General features: G+C 39.3%; 5 protein-coding genes across 10 annotated transcripts in view; 1 reads left to right on the top strand and 4 right to left on the bottom strand.

The window, feature by feature from the left end:
* The window catches only part of GckIII (Germinal centre kinase III), an 88,046-nt gene extending 85,916 nt beyond the window's left edge, over nt 1-2,130 (bottom strand). The window contains exon 1 of the mRNA XM_089077100.1: nt 1,089-2,130. Coding sequence (XP_088933226.1) covers nt 1,089-1,103 — 15 coding nt within the window. The 5' untranslated portion in view covers nt 1,104-2,130. The remainder of the gene's footprint in view (nt 1-1,088) is intronic.
* Nucleotides 2,131-3,167: 1,037 nt separating this feature from the next.
* Nucleotides 3,168-8,761, top strand: Arglu1 (Arginine and glutamate rich 1). Of its 3 annotated transcripts, none has more exons than XM_089077112.1 (6): nt 3,168-3,487; nt 3,770-3,913; nt 4,121-4,168; nt 4,490-4,715; nt 7,360-7,443; nt 7,509-8,761. In XM_089077112.1, exons 1-6 carry the CDS (start codon nt 3,345-3,347, stop codon nt 7,671-7,673), a joined length of 810 nt encoding a protein of 269 aa, XP_088933238.1. In that variant the 5' UTR covers nt 3,168-3,344; the 3' UTR covers nt 7,674-8,761. The 3 variants fall into 3 exon arrangements, with proteins under 3 accessions (XP_088933238.1, XP_011641878.1, XP_088933239.1); XM_089077113.1 differs by lacking the exon at nt 3,168-3,487 and adding an exon at nt 3,670-3,695; XM_011643576.3 differs by lacking the exon at nt 4,121-4,168 and having other exon boundaries at nt 3,172-3,487.
* Nucleotides 8,047-10,901, bottom strand: LOC105430175 (tubulin glycylase 3A). Its single transcript, XM_089077111.1, has 7 exons — nt 10,788-10,901; nt 10,520-10,695; nt 10,322-10,457; nt 9,986-10,199; nt 9,804-9,894; nt 9,231-9,731; nt 8,047-9,156 (listed from the first exon to the last, which is right to left on the bottom strand). Exons 1-6 carry the CDS (start codon nt 10,872-10,874, stop codon nt 9,524-9,526), a joined length of 912 nt encoding a protein of 303 aa, XP_088933237.1. The 5' UTR covers nt 10,875-10,901; the 3' UTR covers nt 8,047-9,156; nt 9,231-9,523.
* On the bottom strand, nt 10,902-11,746 carry LOC105430292 (uncharacterized). The gene is made up of 2 exons (XM_011643787.2): nt 11,636-11,746; nt 10,902-11,554 (listed from the first exon to the last, which is right to left on the bottom strand). The coding sequence occupies exons 1-2, from the start codon at nt 11,744-11,746 to the stop codon at nt 10,916-10,918; spliced, it is 750 nt and encodes a 249-aa protein (XP_011642089.2). The 3' UTR covers nt 10,902-10,915.
* Nucleotides 11,747-12,229: 483 nt separating this feature from the next.
* On the bottom strand, nt 12,230-17,411 carry LOC105430174 (tubulin glycylase 3A-like). 4 transcript variants are annotated; one of them, XM_011643574.2, is made up of 14 exons: nt 16,979-17,344; nt 16,470-16,746; nt 16,129-16,383; nt 15,797-16,017; nt 15,406-15,533; nt 15,013-15,286; nt 14,698-14,911; nt 14,496-14,586; nt 14,017-14,187; nt 13,639-13,892; nt 13,371-13,564; nt 13,031-13,303; nt 12,740-12,943; nt 12,230-12,586 (listed from the first exon to the last, which is right to left on the bottom strand). In XM_011643574.2, the coding sequence occupies exons 2-14, from the start codon at nt 16,618-16,620 to the stop codon at nt 12,353-12,355; spliced, it is 2,664 nt and encodes an 887-aa protein (XP_011641876.2). In that variant the 5' UTR covers nt 16,621-16,746; nt 16,979-17,344; the 3' UTR covers nt 12,230-12,352. The 4 variants fall into 4 exon arrangements, with proteins under 4 accessions (XP_011641876.2, XP_088933222.1, XP_088933221.1 ...); XM_089077096.1 differs by having other exon boundaries at nt 15,797-16,380; nt 16,979-17,411; XM_089077095.1 differs by having other exon boundaries at nt 15,797-16,383; nt 16,962-17,393.
* Nucleotides 17,412-18,530: the final 1,119 nt, after the last annotated feature.

Raw genomic sequence — 18,530 nt, 5'->3', positions numbered from 1 at the left:
CGAGCTACGTAATGCAGCGATAGTAAGGCGATATAACAGTGAGCCAATCATGAAATTACTATGTCAAACTGATAGAATTATTGTAGCTGATAAAACCCTGTAGCTGATAAAATCCTGCTTCAATGGCATTTATCGCGACGATTCAAGGATGCGAGACAATTAGGTTTTTCGTCCCGCGCATTATCGCGATGACGCGCGGGACGAAACCTAAGGAATTTGCTGGCTTCGCTTTCGAAATTTTATTGTGTAACATTTTGCAAAATGATTCTTTTCACCGTGTTTAATTATTGGAATGCACTAATGGGCTGCATGGGATACATAAACGGTCACAGAAATTGCATTGGACAAGACGTTAAACACACGCGGTGGATAATTTTTGACTAAATAATCTCTTGCTACAAAGTAATTTTTGCGTGATTACCGCGATTAGTCTGATTAGAGAGATTATATAAAATTACATTTATGAAAGACACACCAGCGGTGTAAAATAATGATGTGATACACACGTCACTATCGATTCTGATTAGAATTATCGCGTATCGGTTGCTGCGAGACCCATATCTAATTAGAACTTTTAATTTGAATCGTCACAAATATTGATTTCGTCTTTTGAGTTGAATTGAATTTGATATCTTTCCATTTTGGTAACGCGAATGCAAAACGAGAAAACTTAAAATATTCCGTTCTGCGGATCCATTTAAAGCCACCATATCAAGTGAAATTCATCGAATTTGCGCCCACGTAAGACCAATTCTTGTCGAACGCTAAGCGTCTTCGAGCCTGGCGCCGCGAGAGAGAAAGAGAGAAAGAGAGATAGAGTGACGTCGATTCGCGCGGAGGGAGGAGGGGGGAAGGAGGCAAGGGGGATGATCGCCGGGAGGAGCGAAGCGGGAGTACGTTGATAGCGTACCAGCTGTGCGCAGAAAGGGAGGTTAGGTTAGGAATGGCGTTTGGGGGGTCGCGGGGTCAACCCCGCGAGATCGAACGATCCGACGCGCGATCATGGTGCAACGGGAACGCGTGACGCACGCACGCACGCACGCACGTAAGCGACGTACAAACATACGAGAGCCAGCAAAGGTACTCACCTCGTTGAAGGCCATCTTCTTCGCTATGCTTCCGGACTCGCGGCTGCTTCCGGCGCCTCCTTGCCCCACCGCTCCAACGGAAAAGTATCCTCGCAGGTAGCTGCCGGGCTAGTAGTCCCAGCAGCAGTAGCAGCAGCAACAGTAGCAGCTGATTCCGCCGGGCGTCCAGAGGGGATGGTCCTCCAGGGGAGGGCGACAGCGCATCGAGGTCGCCGATGGCACTCGCGACGCGACGGGAACGCGGACGGCAACGTGAACGACGGAGACACTCGCGGCGACCGACCCGTCTGACAGACGACCTCCGCGACACACATACGTCACGGGAGAGTAGCGACCGCGATCACCTTCTCGCGAGGGGAATCCCCACGAGAGCACACGCACTCCGTGTCGTTTTTATTATATTCCTTGTCTTTCCCTTCCCTTCGCCTTTTCTTTCTCTTTGCTTTTCAACGGCTTCTCGCTCTCACTTCTCGTCGCTTACGGCACGTCGCGCTACCGATCCGCCGCCGATCTATCGGGCGGATCGCAGCCGATCTGGCATTCCTCAGGTGGGCACCGTTCGCGGGAGCGCCTTCCTGGAGCCGCGACCTGGATCGCGGACGAAACAGGCGCGGGTGGTCACGCGCCGACCCGCAACTTTGCTACGCGGACGGATAACAGAGACCGTGACGACGAGAATGACGACGACGACGACGATGACGATGACGACGACGACGACGACGATGACGATGATGACGACGGCGACGACGACGGCGACGACGGCGATGGTGATGGGGACACGACACAGGGAACACGGACACTGACGCGTTCACGCGACGTTACAGCGGCGCGTGGCGATGTCAATGTCAACCGCGGTCGGGATGCGGGCAATCAACGACAACTGACGCACCGATCGCACGATCGTCCGCGACAGTTTCTCGGCACTGCTCCTTTTTTCCTTCTCCCCTTTTTTCCTCCTCGCGCGTATTTATATCCACGGCAGAAGTATCCGCAAACAGACGGGCGCCATCTTGCTTTCTGGCATTCGCCAGCGGAACGGACCGGAATGGCGCGGCGGCAAATAGCGGGATAGACGGACGGACGAACGGACGGACAGGCACGGCACAGCTGTCAGCGTCAAGCGCCAGGGGAGAGATTGCCCGGCAGTGCTGCCGCGCGCGGCGCTGAATCGGCGGAACGCACCGGAATTGGACCGGCGAACGCGCGTTCGAATCGGCGCGCGCGCTCGCAACCTTAGAAACGGCGCGGGACACGTTGATGACTTCAGACCGCTCCGAACGTGCGAACTCCAACAGAACGAGTTAAGATGTTAATTGGTCTGTTTTTTGTAGCTGCCGGTGTATACTTGTTGTACTTAAAATGAAGTAGATATATATTTGAAATTTAACAAAAGCAAGCTAAAAAGTTTTAATGCGATCCAATGAAACAGAAACAAATGTGTGAACAGAAACAAGTCTAATTAATAGCCGATTACAGATGCGCGCCTGTCTCCTAAATCACGCTTTTACTTGCGATACATATTATAATTATTAACCGATTGATTTTTCGTCAATATCTTATGTCGGTCAATTGATCAATGAGAATTAATTTTTAGAATCGTGGACACAAGGCTTTACATCAGCAAAATAATCGAAGCTCAATTTTCAATATATTTTTTTTAAGTTTTATTTTTTATCGAATCTATATTAACGTTATATTCAATGATTTCCTAAAGATATTTTATGACAATGTATAAAATAACAAATTTCATCAAATGGTGTAATTTTCTCCTTCGTGACTAATATTGCAACGCTAATAAAGTGTAGCTGTTTGAGGAATCTCATTCTCTTCTCGTTCCTCTTTTTTTGTTTTCATTGCAATTGCAAAAAACAAGAAAAACATTAAGATATAAAACTCTCTCTCTCTCTCTCTCTCTCTCTCTCTCTCTCTATAATACCTTATATTGGTGCTGTCGATATGAAGCACTTGTTTACCGAGTGCTGCGTTCGTGAGGGCGCAGCTTGTCGCCACGCTGAAGGCCGTATCGGAGCATCAGTTTCGTATCTCTACGACGCAGCATCGTGATTTAAAGATGGCCGCCAGTTGAACAGCACGGGAGACGGAAGTATGTCCGCGTGTGCGGTGTGAATATTTCGTGGATATCGTTTGTCTCGTCACGTGGCCGTGAACTCGCATCAACTCGCGTACGGGGAACACGGTTTTTCTTCGCTAAATCGCGATCGCATTCGGCAAAGAAAGACGGTCGAGCTCGAGGAAATGGGCCGGTCGCGCTCCCGATCGAAATCGCCGAGCAGACGGCGTCATAAGAGCAAGCACTCGCGCAAGCGATCCAAGTCGCGCGAGAAGCATTCTAACAACAAATACTCGGACAAGCCGAAGGAGCGTAGCTCCAAGTCCAGGTGCGTGCCGCTCGTGACGGAACCGATGCGTTTATTCTCGTTTATTCGTTGAGAAATTTCGATTTTCCGTGCGCGCGGCCATCTTGTCACCCCCGCGTTCGATGATAAAGCGATAACGAGAGAAAAAAGAAATTAAAAACATTGCAGATCCGCAAACTATCTCGCTGTCGCGCGGTAAATTCCTGATCTCGACATAAATGCAAATGACGTTCGATCCGATTATAACGATTATTAATGTATATTATAAGTATCTACAGGTAATGTTGTTGTTTGTTGTTACAGAAAACGATCCCATTCCGCGTCGTCTAGCACTGGCTCGGACGTGTCGGACGACGTGCACATCGTCAGTCACAAGAAACGATCGTACAGAGACAGGGATCGGAAGATGGACGAAGTGGAAAGGCTGGCAGAAATGGAGCGGCAAAGGTATATACATTGAATTTTGTGACGACGATGTTCCTCTTGATATAGTTCGCATTAGGCTTGGAAAGTGCGCCATACATTTTCCAATTTTAAATTACGTCGCTTTCTCTCCCTTTCTTTCTCGCGCGCGTATCAAGTGGAACACGTACATTTATTTTGCATAATCTAAATTTTTGTTATACGCTGTTTTTTTTATAATTGTGTTGTCAGGAAAAAGAAAGAATTAATGAACAAAATCCTCACCACGAGCGCGGTTGGGTAAGAATGTGTAATTATATCATGGTGGTGGTTTTCTCTATTTGAGGCTCATCACTTTACTATAACATGTTTTTGCAAAAAAAAAAAAAAAACAGAAACATGTTTGTGTCGTATGCAAGTACCAAGATTTTTCGATAACATTTTTCTCATTGCTGTTATATTCAATAAATTTTAATTTGGTTCAAATAATTATTGATAAATTCTTACAACTTTTTAAAATCTAATCGAGCCTTGGCATGCTATTAACTTTATTTTTATACATGATTAAAATGATTTCTGAAATGGTGCTCTGGAAGAAGATTGCTGTTTATCTGTCTCCAGACGTCAACGCGAAGTGGAACAGAAGATGGTGGAAGAGGAGGCAGCTAAACGTATAGAAGAACTTGTACAAAAGAGAGTAGAAGAAGAACTTGAGAAACGTAAGGAGGAAATTGAAGCAGAAGTGCAAAGGCGGGTGGAAGAAGCGAAGAGGGCTATGGAGCGTCAAATGATGGAGGAGATGGAATGGAGACAAGCGAAACTACGTGAGGAGGAGAAACGAAGAGAGGTAAGATCTATCCATAGAAATATTGGTCAGTGATAGCCCAAGCGCTGTTACGATCAGTAGGAGACAAATTTAGTATTTCATTAGCGATTGAACGTATTATTGCAAAAAAGTAATCTTAGTCGATATTGTTTATATTATTAATATATATATTAATAATATAAATATATTATTAATATATAAATTTTGAAGACTTGTATTATGTTTACATAATGTCAAGTTTGTAACTAATTAAAAAAATTATTCAAAATATATCGAAATGTTAATGTAATGTTGTTAGGCTGGACCAAGTACAATTTGTAAATCTTTCAATCTTAATGTCTTGTAAGGATTGGCAAATTGTACTACCTGTAGCAACAAATATGATTGACCGATATGATGAACCGATTTTATCTTAGTTTACGATCACAGCGTTTGGGCTAGAAGCATTGTGGTTCGCGATTGTATCATAAGAAATTTAAAAATGGGGAAACCACACTGCTTCGACTTCTCAACATCCACCGAGGTCGCGTTGTTGAGAAGCTATATTCTATATATTATGGAAAGGATGCTGTGCTACACAAGCGCATGTATCGGTTATTTATGATCAAATTGTTTGTACCATGTATATATATATATTTATATATCTCTGTACAACATTATAACCTTTTTCATCACACGGTATCTGAATTGACGTTCGTGTCAACAATTCTAGAAACTGTGTTTAAACTGCTCTGATTCATTTGGATCGGCAGTTTTTATTCGCAGTTTCTAAAATTATTGCGCATGTTGGCGGATCTACTTGTATCAGGCTTCTTATATACTTACTCGAGCTAATTTATAAAAACATATTCGCGTACGTGACTGTCCACATTGTCACATCTTACAGTCTTTAAGACAGTAGAAAAGAAAAAATATCATTGATTAGAAAAAGTAACAATCCCAAACTTTGTAATTCATCGAGTGAAACAAGTTTTTCGTCTGAAAATAAAGTCTGAAATAAAGTTATTCTTATATGAAAAACCATAGGAAAGTAATATATATATATATATATATATATTCTTCCCTGAGCAGTTGTTATGTCAATTTTGAAACAGCGACAATATTACATTACTGACATATATGTTAAACATTATAAATAAGAATAATTTACAATCCACTATAAATTTAGAAGCATTCTTGATTTAATTATATTCATTACTGATGTATATAGAAAGATATACAGAAATATGTGAAAATATCGTTTTCTTAAATATAAATTTATTATATCTTGCTTGCGAAAATATATTTTGAATATATTTCTATATAAACTGAATATAAGTATTTTCCTTTGAATTCAAGAGAATTAACGACATAATTATTTTTATAATTCTATTCTTTAATTTTTTGATTTTGTCTAGCGATTAATTACAAATACTAAATTTTAGTAAGGAATCCTATTATTTAATTTGCGCATATAGATTTAACCGATTTATTATCGCTAAAAAATCGCTTTTTTTTTTTAATTCCATATGTTGATTTTATTTGTTACCACATTTTTTTATGTCTGTGTACATTTATTTACTTTCACCTTTAAATAATCAACTCGCTCATCAACCGAACAACAATCCTGATTACAAATTTATTAGAAATTTTACTCTCATTACTTTGCACATTGAGTTTGCACCAAATATATATATATATATCTCTACAAGTTTGGGAAGAAGTTTATTTGAAAGGGAGAAGTAGAGAACTTAAGGGGGCAGAAATTAGAATCCCATAGCGACCTAGCGATATATAGGTCACCTTCCTTACTGCCTACCAACAGAAGATGCCGGTTTTTTACTCACTGCTGAATGATTCTCGATGAAGAAGGCATCCCCTACGTGGTGGCGTGTGAGCTTCATTCAGGTATTATCCAATTTATATATTCATAATTCATTTTATACCGATATTTTTATCGTTCTTTGTTTCAACATTTTGTATCGGAGAGACCATATGGTAGGGCTCATTTTAGATTCGCTAAACTTTATTACCATGGGACACAACGAATTTCCATCAACAGGTCGGGCGGATGGCAACAACCATTCATATAAATGTACCTTAGGGTATTAATTTCTGAATTATTATATACAGACCTCATTTAAAAATCTTGCCTACAAATACAATATTATAAATAACATTACACACATACACATACACATTTAACACCTAATTTTTATTACACACACTCACCAAAACATTACGATATCGCGTTTATGAGAGAGAAAATAATAATTTCTATATATTCTTGCATGCATACTGATTTGTGTAAAGTTATAAGAAATTAATTTTCTCTCGCATTTAAATGATCATCTTAAATCGTCGTGTTTTTATTTGGGCAGTCTGAGAAAGAACAGCATATGCTGGATCTAAGAGGAACACATTTGACACAAAAGAAGGAACTATGTTTAAACACATGTCCTATGTCACTCACTCTTTTTCTCTCTGTGATTATCTCTCTCGATAAGCCATCCTTTTTTTTTTCGAGATCTTAAAATTTCATGTATCCCAAACTTTCCATAAAGGTATTTAGGATGTATAACACTAGGCTGTTGACATAGCAGCACTATGATTTCGAAAGATGTGACAACAGATGGTGATCGACAACATCATTGCTTTGTGTAAACCTATCTTATTGTCATTGTAGGAGGAAGAGCGGAAGAAGCGTGAGGAACTAGAGAGGATTATGGAAGAGAACAACAGAAAGATAGAGGAAGCTCAGAAGAAACTGGTAAGTGGGCGATTTATTTGAAAATGAGGTGTTACTATGCAATATTAATGCATATTTAACCTCAGGCTGAAGAAAGATTGGCCATGGTTGAAGAGCAGCGATTAATGGAAGAGGAAAGACAAAAAATGAGGAAGGAACATGAAAAGCGCGTCAAGGAGGAGCAAAAAAGGATCTTAGGCAAAAATAATTCAAGGCCTAAGTTATCCTTTTCGCTAAAATCGGTTACGTAAGTTTATAATATTGTTTTATGCAGTTTTACATGTGATATGTACACGAAATCTTGTCAGCTTTCATACTTGATCGCGAGAACAGTTATAGACTGTACCTACGTGGGTACATAGATAAGTGCCGTAACATAAGATACAAAGCTCACTCTAATGTATTCAAAGCGATTGTTGAAATCAAACAAGATTGAATACTTTATTTGATTGCGATGACGATAGAACACATCAGAATTAAATAATCGGATTTCGTCTTGTCAGGTTTCAACATAGATACAGATGGGATTTCATGTTACGTGAGATTATACTAACATCAATATGAGCGAACATAATTTTTTAATATGTAAAGATGTAATGACACTGATATTTTTAATTTATTAAAAACTTTCAAATTTATACATCATAGAGAGACAACTTTTGAAATAACCGATTCGTTCTATCTGATGTAAGTATATTCTAACTCAATTAGAAGTTCCATGATTTATACATATGCTATTTGTATCGTAAGTCCTCTGTTATTTCTCTCTATACACAAAAATCGTAACAATTTTATTTCAGTGAGATAAAGTGCATATAACATTTGATCATGTCGCAATAATAGTAAATTAATTATTAATGCCGGTAGCATTAATGATTATAATTTATTACGGAAGACGTTAATTATCTTATTTCTCCTTTAACAATTATCTATTTTATCAACAGCTCTGAAATATGATGATGCAATTTTGAAAATGATTTTCTTGGAATTATTCTAGATAATTATTTTACAATTGTTATATGACTAACTTTATCTAATTAATCTACATTATTTGAATCTGACGCGAAATATATTTATTCTGAAATGATAAAATGGAATGATACATTTTACAATAAAAAATCAAATTGAAAGAATATTATAACGACTTGAAAAAAAAAATTATAAAACTAAAATAATTTTGTACGTGAATAATGAATGGATGTGGAACGTGATATAGCCCTATCTCCGTTAATCATAATAATATGTACGCATTGTTCCGTAAAAAGAGAAGAACGCTTGTCTATATAGGATTGTATACCTACAACATTGTTACTTGTAACATAAACATGTTTTTAATAAATTACTGTTTTCCAGTTATTTCTCCACTTATCAAATGCGCTATGCGAAAAGTAAAAAAGGACATAGATATTTTTCGACATGTAGCTAGCAGTTTGTGACACATTGTTTATATGTTAATACGAAATTGCTCGCGTTACGGAACGGATTATGATTGAAATTGGAAACAATTCTTTGCGAAATAGGCAATCGAAGAAGTGAATTTCGGCAATGTTTATATAGTTGCGTTACGTCAGAGATCTTGCGGTGATTTCGGCGTCATGAATAAACCCTTGCCACGAATGCCGAGACTCGTGCCTTGTCCCAAAATATTGACGCCGCAAAACGGATTGCGTTGCTTGTAAATACATTCGAATTTTCCAGAAGATCCTTTTTTATTTTTACGACGATCTAAGACCACTATGGATTATAATACATGACAATTATGAAACTTTTTAAATAATATATTTTTTCATTTTTTTAAATTAACATACCTTTCAGCGTGTCTTCAATTATCTCCGGATAGAGTTGCGCGGTGACATCGCTGCTTGGTGGATGTAATCGTGGATTTGTATTTATTTCCAATAACCACACCGAAAAATCATCAGCTACCACAAAATCAGCGCCATATAATTGGAAACTATTCTTACGATTTACCATATTATCTTGTGACGCTAAAAGCGCGCCTATCAGATTTTGCTTTATTCCCGGCCTAATGACTTTTTCCCAAGCCAATTCTTGACCGCACGATCTAAATGGACAAGTAGTTGATAGAGCTGAGTTGCTTTTAGTTTCTCATAAAAGAACAAAAGTAAAATAAGTACTGAAGATAATCTTTGAAATTTTGAAGATTCCAGTGACGTTGCTCAGGTAAGTTAGAATTGCATCTCGGTAAGTTCCGATATTTCAGCTGTACTGTCGTGTTGCACAGATGAATGGACTCGTGAAAATCACCGAGGGTGAAGTCTTTCGAAGCGAATCGTATTAATATATCTCTAATATTTAAATAACTTTAATTATTTGCGAGCTTTGAAGCATAAATAAAAGTTAATAAAAAATACACATACTTGTACATCCACACTACGAGAGGTTGTGTACTGGTTATCAGGAACCATTGTCTGATATCTATTTTTGTCTTGTGAACAAGCAGGGGTCGTTCTGTAAATTGTAAATTGTATGACACGAGTATGATTAATAATAAATAATGTTTAAAATGTTTTACTCTTGCATTAAACAAATTGATGTATACCTATATATTTCTGCACAACGTATTTAGTATTTTCTTTTGCTGCTTGATTTACCTTGGCGAGGATCTCAACCAAAGAACTTTTCAAAACAATTCCGCGTCCTAAACTATCGTCGCCCGGTTTTAAAATCCATATATTTCTTATACCATCGATTTTACTTTGTGGTCGATATTTTATCATTTCTTTCATTATATCGTGCACAGATCTTACAAGCTCCTGCGAATTTCGGACTTCCTTAATCATTTTTTTTACTTTCCAGAATTTATACATACGCCACAATATATATATATATATATATATATATATATATGGCGGAAAATTATGGCGTTCATACATACATTTATGTCAATTTTATCGGTTTCTTTCAATAAAACGCGCTCATATATTATTTCATGGTACCAATCCAAAAATTGATGCCAAGCGGAAAGAGGCGTGTCATAATCTTTACGGTCTATGTCCTCGTGTACTTGAACGCTGGAAATTTTGTACGATATTTGTATAATTTACTTTTATAATGCTACAATATTTTTTACAACCTTATATATTCCACACAGCGTTCCAGAGCGAATGAAATCATATTAATGGGAATTGTTCCATTCGGGGACCAGGTATTTTCCGGTCCTACCAAATTGGCGAGCAACGAAAACCATTTTAAAATCCCAAAACACGCAGTGATGTAATAATCCTGTATGAATTCCTCCATTTGTGCTGACTATTGGAATAACTCGGCGTCCATTAATGTAACGTGTATATTAATATGTAAATATTATAATTCGCATATACATATAAACTATATATCCATACTTGATCAAAATTGTAACATCGAGGAAAATGTATGTTCGATATACCAGCTTCGTAAAACCAATAGGCTTTTTCCATGTTGTTACACATATCGACCTAAACATTTCGCTAATTGAAAATTGTTATATTTCTTACGCGTGACGCGCATTTATGAATTGAATTACCTTGGACGTAAAATAGCTTCCGACAAATTTATTCACGATCGTTTTATCGTCCGTTCTTATAACAGGTTTTTTATTAGTATACCATATAAAATCCGCAGAGACTCGGAGCAATTTTTCCAATTGTTGCAAGCCTTCTGTGTAAAAGAAGATGCCGATATTCGAATCTTTTTGAACGGTGATCAAATCGAAATAAAAACTACGACCTTCGTACGTATCGGAAACGGTTGACATCATTTTTCTAATAGTCCTTTTCTCAATCCATCCTCTGTCCGCCAACGGTCCCCTCAAAGTCGGAAATGTGCCGCAGATCACGTAACACATATGCTCGTTTACGGCTTTCGTCAAAATCTTCAATAGAAGATTTATTTTAGCCTCGTCGTTTGTTACTAATTTTAAATAATCCGTCAATATTATGTTTCCATCTTTCTGATCGTTCTCCTTGTCGTTCGTTCTCAACAATTCTTCGAGGTCTTCACGATTGCAACAGATTTCAGCGTCCATCGTTTTGATTGTCTCGGCCGCACGCTGCGAATTAATCCCGAATTTTGGAACTGTTAAGATCAATCGCAAATCTTTTTCTCCGCTGCTTGCATTTTTTGGACAGATCTATAAAACATTTGTTGTTAACAATAAAATAAGTAAATGGAAATCTGTAACGTAAATAGAATTCTTTCGATGCCTGTCTACCTGCCAACCTTCGAAATGTTTCCTGATCGTGCAATTTTTTGAGGACAAAGTTATTTGCCATTTAGATTTACTGTCCGTGCAAACTAACGAATTGTCGCTGTCGTAATGCATTTTACAAAATTAGGATTAATTTTGAAAAATCACACTTTTCAATTTTTCATCCGGATGCTCTTTCATACACATACAAAATTTGGTCTCTGGATTTGACAGTTTACTACAAAGCAATAATTTACAGCTTCCGTTTTACTCTTATCGATTATCGTGACTTGATGACCTACATTCATGTTTTATGACGTGAATTCTTAGCCGCGGCCAACAAACGTCATGGCGATCGATGGATATATCACATATTTTTAAATTCATACAATTAAAAAAAAAATTCTTGCGTTTTATTTATATTGCAGTTAAATTTTTCTATCGATTCCTTTATTCTTTCATTGCTTCCTTTATTTTCTATCGAGCGAGATTTTCAGAAAAAAATCCAACTTCTAAATTTCATACCTTGACGCTTCAGAATTGTTGTAATGGATAATTTTCTTTCTCATTTTTTGGCATTCTAATAGAAGAAAATGGGGGAAATGAAATTGCTAGTGGTATAATTGTAACATTTATTTATTGTATACATATATCACTTGTAGATAGAATTGGAGAAAAATCGATCAACAGTAAAGGAGAAAATAACAAGTAACGAGTGGGACTGACTGACAGGCTGTTCGATTATTTGGTCAGGCTCAAACCGATAGCGTACATATCGGCGACATCTGTTAGAACTTTATTCTTTTTATGGTGCGCTTGCTTATTCGGAACGCCACGATTCTTGCTTTTGTTCGTTGACGCGGGGGCGACTTTGCCTGTTGGCGTAAGTAAGGACGGCAGTGATGGTGCTTCCGGCCGGCTAGTCACATTTCTTTTGTACTTTTTCGCGGCGTCTCGCATCGCAGTCTTGATGATCTGATAAGAAGATCAGAGAAGGAAGGAATTTCTTTACAAGCATTTAATTTAATTTAATTACAAGAAATTTATATGAATACTAATTGATGACTTATATGAAATTAATATAAATAATTTATATGAATAGAAATTTTTGTACGAATATATGTTAACCTTTTCTTCATTTTTCCTCAAAGATTTCTCGGATGATTTTGGAGTCTTGTTCGCCGATTGCTCTTGAAGAGCCATAATCTTCGAAATCAACGTTTGTTTCGGAGACGCGTCCAGTTTATCGCTTGCAATACCGGTGAACGTGCGTGACTTTCGTACTGGTTTATGCAGAGACTTCTTTCTGTTACTTGAAAGTTTAGCGTGATTCTACAGAACACAACAGAATATATTTAACAGCAAATTGAATAGTTATTAATTTCAAAGTTGACGACGCTTCTTTTAGATTATAATTACCTGGATATTAGTTCTGGGTGGAGTTGATGATTTTGGCTTGTTAACAGACGTTGTTGTATTCGCTGAGATGCTCTTTGCCACAGTTTCCGTTTTCTCATCGGAAATCGACGTTTTCGAAGGCTTCACCGGTGCAGTTGCTGGAAGTGCCGGTCTTGATTTGGGCGAGTCCGGATTGTAATAAGAATACAATTCCTGATCTAATTGGATTTCCAGTTTCTCGATGAGATCAACGATCACTGGCCCAATATTATGTATTACCGATTTCTTTTTCGTCTAACGAATAAATTAAACATGTCGAGTTGTTTCGCAATGCTAGATTATTTCTTATCATCTAACTCACCATTGGAGACTTCGCGACTAGACTGATTTTGGAATCCTGATGCAAACTCGATTTCTTCTCGCAGGTGGTAATACGAGTACCCTGGAGCGATAGAGCTGTGCCCAAGTATGGTTGACAGCTCGATATTCTCTGCCTATACGCTAACTCAAAATCTCCGGTATCCGCATTTTTATCTTCTCGAAAGTCGATCACGACTGCACCAACAATTTTTCTAATAATTCTGTAATCATTTAAGAGAAAGTAATTTCTGAATTAGATCGTTAATTACCTTTAAGAGTGTCCTCCATCACTTGTTGACACAATCGCTTGGTAACGCTGGTGGAGTAACTCATATCCGGATGACTGTTGATCTCAATCAGCCACACGGAAAAATCCTCCATGACCATAAAATCAGCGCCATATAGTTCGAAACTGTTTTTACGTCGGTCCATAGCTTCTTGGTTAGCCAATAACGAGCCCACCAAGCCTTGTTTCATTCCAGGATAGATCATATCGTCCCACGCATTACTGTGACCTTGGGATCTAAATTTTTATGAGAATCATATTTTCTTCATATATGTTTTATTTAAAGAAGAAAACAATGAGAATTTTAGAAAAGTGCACGAGTGATTTTTTGTTTTTTTTTTATCCATGACATAAGTCGTACCTGAGAAACTCTTTGAATGTGGTGGCGTCCCACATATTGTCCGCGGGTAGGGCAGGATCCCTGTCGCCGCAGTTATTGTATTTGCATTGAATTGCGTGATTGCACAAGTGAATCGACTCGTGGAAGTCATCCAAATTGAATTTTTGTGAGCAAAAACGAAGATAGCTTTCTCTGTACAAACAAGTAATAAACTTGACAAAACGTTTCGGTCTTAACCGCTATTGTATTAGCGATAATTAAATGCAGATGGCAACGTGTTGTGTAACTTCTAGATATTTATAGCCGGAAGTCTGACTACCAGCGTACAGGATCGCACGCTTTAATGTCAGCGAGGCACAAATTGATTATTACCCTACTTCCAAAACTATCATTATTCCTTACGTCGAGTCGAGTTGCTATTGTACTCGCTAATTGTTCTGGCGTGAGCGATGTTGCGAGATGTCGTGACTTATCTAAACATCCTTGATATATTTGCGTACCTGTACATCCAGAGGGTTAAAGGTTGGGCGCACGTCACGATGAACCATTGCCTTATATCGAATTTTGTGTTGTGAATCAGTAACGGCCGTTCTAGCAGAAATAACCATACTATTTTTAACCGAGCCGAATTAAAAGTGAACACCTAAGATTAATGCTCTAGCTAGCCGATTCGGTTAATCATTGCTCCGAAACTTTTATTACCGATATACTTCTGCACGACATATCGCGTGTCCGGTTTGCCAGTGGGATTTACTTTTGCCACCACGTCCTCCAGCTTATTCATCAGAACGATACCGCGTCCCCGGCTTTTGTTCCCGGGCTTCAGAATCCACACGTTCATTATACCGTCCATGTCTATCTGCGGCCAATATTTCCTCATCTTCTTTAATATGTGCTTTGAGGCCAGAACGTATTTCTGTTGATATGTACGATATATTTATTTTCAAGCGATAAGAAGTACATAAAATGAAAAGAGAAAAGCTGCTTGCTAAAAGTTTGCTATCAGATATATCTCACGTTGAAGGACACGTTGGTACGAACAAAGAGAGCTTGACCGCGAACGATCTGGTAGTACCAGCTGATAAATTGGTCCCACTGATGAGACCAGACTCTCTCAGCCTCCTGATCGATATCCTCGTGTGACTGGGCGCTGATATAGTCGTTACATCTCTTGATCGCGAAGTCGAGGGCCTTGAGGGGTACTGTGCCGGTTGGCGAACGTATAGCGTCTTCGTCCTCGGCATTGACCTTGGCCACCAACCACTTCAAGAGACCCAGACAGCCTGTGAGTCTAACGAGATATCAGCTTCCTCATTATCAGCGATCATTACGTATATTAAATATTCCCGCGATTCGGATGTGCGGTATAAAGCTTTTTTTTTTTTTTGTAAGTCATTCGTAAATTCTCACCGAAAGTCCTCGACGAAGGCGTGCATTTGATCGCTCTGGCATATGTTGTAGCAGCGCGGAAACAGAGTATTAGCTACTCCAGGTTCGTAATACCAGTGCATTTGCCTGACGCTTGAACACAAGCCCACCTGTATAATTGATTTTCGAAGAAGTACATGCAGAGCTTTACTCCTAACGATTCGCCGTCACGCTCGTAAAAAGCGTGCATTCTCGACGACCATGCTACATCGCTATCTAAACATCTCTAGACTTTGCAAGAGCAATTTTACAGAGGCCTGGATCAGATTCGGCAAGTCGCCGAGAGAGATTATTCTGATTTTTTGCTAGTAGCTCAAAGGAATAATTTCCGCGTGAAAATTGACGTCCGTGAAAGTTACAAGCGCGACAATACCTTGGACGTAAAGCCAGCACGACAGTATCGATTGAACACAGTAGTTTTGTTATCTTGAGCGGGCCATCCGGGCCAGTCGGACCCGGTGTTCCACAGGAAGTCGACGGTGTGATTGGCGAGCATCTTCGATATCAGCAGACGTTCGTTTTGCTGGTCCTTCAGATCGCCGATACCAGCCAGTAGAAACACCGGACTGGAATCGACGCTGCAGTACTGATCGGCTGAAATCATCGTTATCTTCGAGGATGTAAAGTTGCGAGATAGGAGAACGTTGCATTTCGCGTTGAAAAAAGAACAGGGTGGTATATTAGAAGTTGTACGTGATTTATTACCGCCGTTGTTTCTGCGATAAAATTTCTCGCACCATCCTCGCTTCAGCATGCAATCGCGAATGATCCGTGACTTGCCATAAATCATAAAAGTATGATGGGCAGCTATTGCGTCCTTCACGGTTTGCCTGATACGCACGAATCTTTCGTGAAGAGTTGGCTCTAAAGGCAGTTCTAAAGATGACTCCGGGCAGTTTTTATTTTCCAGGCAGTTTTTGTCCTCCGGGCAGTTTTTATTCTCCGGGCAGTTTAGGCCTTCTTTAAAGAAAAGAAAAGAAACGAACGACAACATGCAGCTATAATACACTCTTACTCACGCTTGAGTAATTATGAATATTTCAAACCTTCAAGAAGTTTAGTATTACAATCAGCCGCATCGATCTTTGTCACCTTCTCCTCTCCGAGATTTTCATTCTCGTTCTTAATATTTTCTTTCTTGTCCTTGTCCTCATTTGAGCTTTCCAGACCTGAAGAGGACTCATCCTTGGCATTCATGTAACGGATCTAAGAACCGCAAAACTTTCCCACGCAAGTGTGTTTCGCTAATTTTCATGTGTTCTTCATGTCTCGAGAAAGATCTCAGAGAAGGACGTCGTTCGAAGGAAACGCCGTTATTTCAATCTGAAATTGCATGCGCAAATATATTTACATTTATTTAAGAAGATATATTATTTATTAAAAATAATATTAATATTAATATTAATAGTATTAATAGTAATATTAATATTTTATATTAAAATAAAATAAAATGAATTTCTAAAAACAGAGTTCGATACGAGCGTGAAAAGCACGTGCTTAGTTTTCGCTAAAACTCAGGGGGTCGTGACGAAACTCACTGCGCCACTTCTGATACCTGTTGAATCCCTGATACTTTTCCAATGATGAATACATCCTTCGCACGTACTAAAGAGTAAGGATGTATTTGAAAGGGGACTGAATGACAATCGTTGCCTCGAAAATCAAGTGGAGAAGCAGGTAACCGTGCGGCCGATTATTCGGGCAAAGATGAAAAATACGCCCGAATGGGAAGTGAAAGCAAGACTGAACGACGACGATGTGGACACACGCGAGTCAGGTGGTGGAATCTGATATTTCGCAGGCGCGCGCCCCAGGGGTGTTTTAAGGCGCCCCTTATACAAGCAATTGGATAAGATCCCGCTGATATCCCGCGGAGTTATCAACGCGAAGATCGCTTAATGAAATCCCTCTTATTCTTTCCCTCAGCCGTTAAAAAGGAGGCTAATAAGCCCAGATCAATCGAAGGAATAAGTCAAATTTGATTCATCAAATGTTCTTTTATGTCCTTTATATCGCATCGCTTTATGACGCTTTTGTGACGAGCCCAATAATTTTTGTAAAATTATTCTATTTATTTTTTTTTCCTTGCGAAACAATGTATCAGAAAATAATTGTCGTTTCGAAATGAAAACGAAAGGCAGGTTTTCGAGGGCGGTTCTCGTTGTGACGACACACGTGCTCTCGAACATCTTCTAATTGTTACACTTCCGTTAGAGATGCATACGTGAGATGAACCAAGTAAAACGGTAATCGCGTTAACCTGGGCAATAAAAGCGAGCGAAACGTTCCTGGACACGTGAGTCGCGCTGGTGGTGGTTGAGCAAGAGCTCAACGAGCGCAAAAGCGTACCAGGCACCTTTGCACATCCCCGCGGCATGGTGCCCGCCGCGCAACCCCCCCCCCCTCTCCCCCGTTTGGAATATAGGCGAGGAGGAAGTCAAAGCAATCACGTGGTTAATCGGACCGCACTCCGCTCCTCGACTTTGCGTGCACTCTGACCCACTTACACGGCTGCATCTCCGCGGTCGCGGCAGGTGGTAGCCTGATGAATCGCTCGTTCGGCCTGGTATCGTTAATTGCGAGGAAGGGGGCGGATGGGTTTCGGATCCCCGTCTGATAACCGGACTATTTTCGGAAACCGGCCGAATTCGGCGTTGATCGCGTGCGAGATGATCTTTGAACTCGGAAATTTTGAGGGATTCATTTAGCGAAATATTAATAAGAGGCACATGATTGGCATATCACTGTCGAGCAGCATTGGGGGAACAGCGGACGATGAAGTTGCCGATGAAGTTGCGATCGCGAGAATTGCGAATGATATATCGAAAATGAGTATATACGTTCATATGCATATATAAAACAATTGTTGCAAAATAATAATTTGATGATTTGTATATAGGAAAAGAAAGAGAAATTCAGAACTCAGTTCTTTATTAAATTTCGCGTTCTTCCTATCATCACGTGGATCTTTGATTATTTAATCTTATTTTTCAACGTAGTTTTCTTTGTAATTCCACAACTTTATGTCGCCGAGATGCTATCAGCAAATCTGTTTCTCATTTTATTTACAAGTATTATTTGGACCAAGAGAATGTCAAGGCCGCGCG

The sequence above is a fragment of the Pogonomyrmex barbatus genome, unplaced genomic scaffold (assembly GCF_055798465.1).
Source record: "Pogonomyrmex barbatus isolate J1 unplaced genomic scaffold, ASM5579846v1 scaffold2, whole genome shotgun sequence".
Taxonomy (NCBI): domain Eukaryota; kingdom Metazoa; phylum Arthropoda; class Insecta; order Hymenoptera; family Formicidae; genus Pogonomyrmex; species Pogonomyrmex barbatus.
The sequence above is the reverse complement of the archived record's forward strand: the minus strand, read 5'-3'. Positions and strand labels throughout refer to the sequence as shown.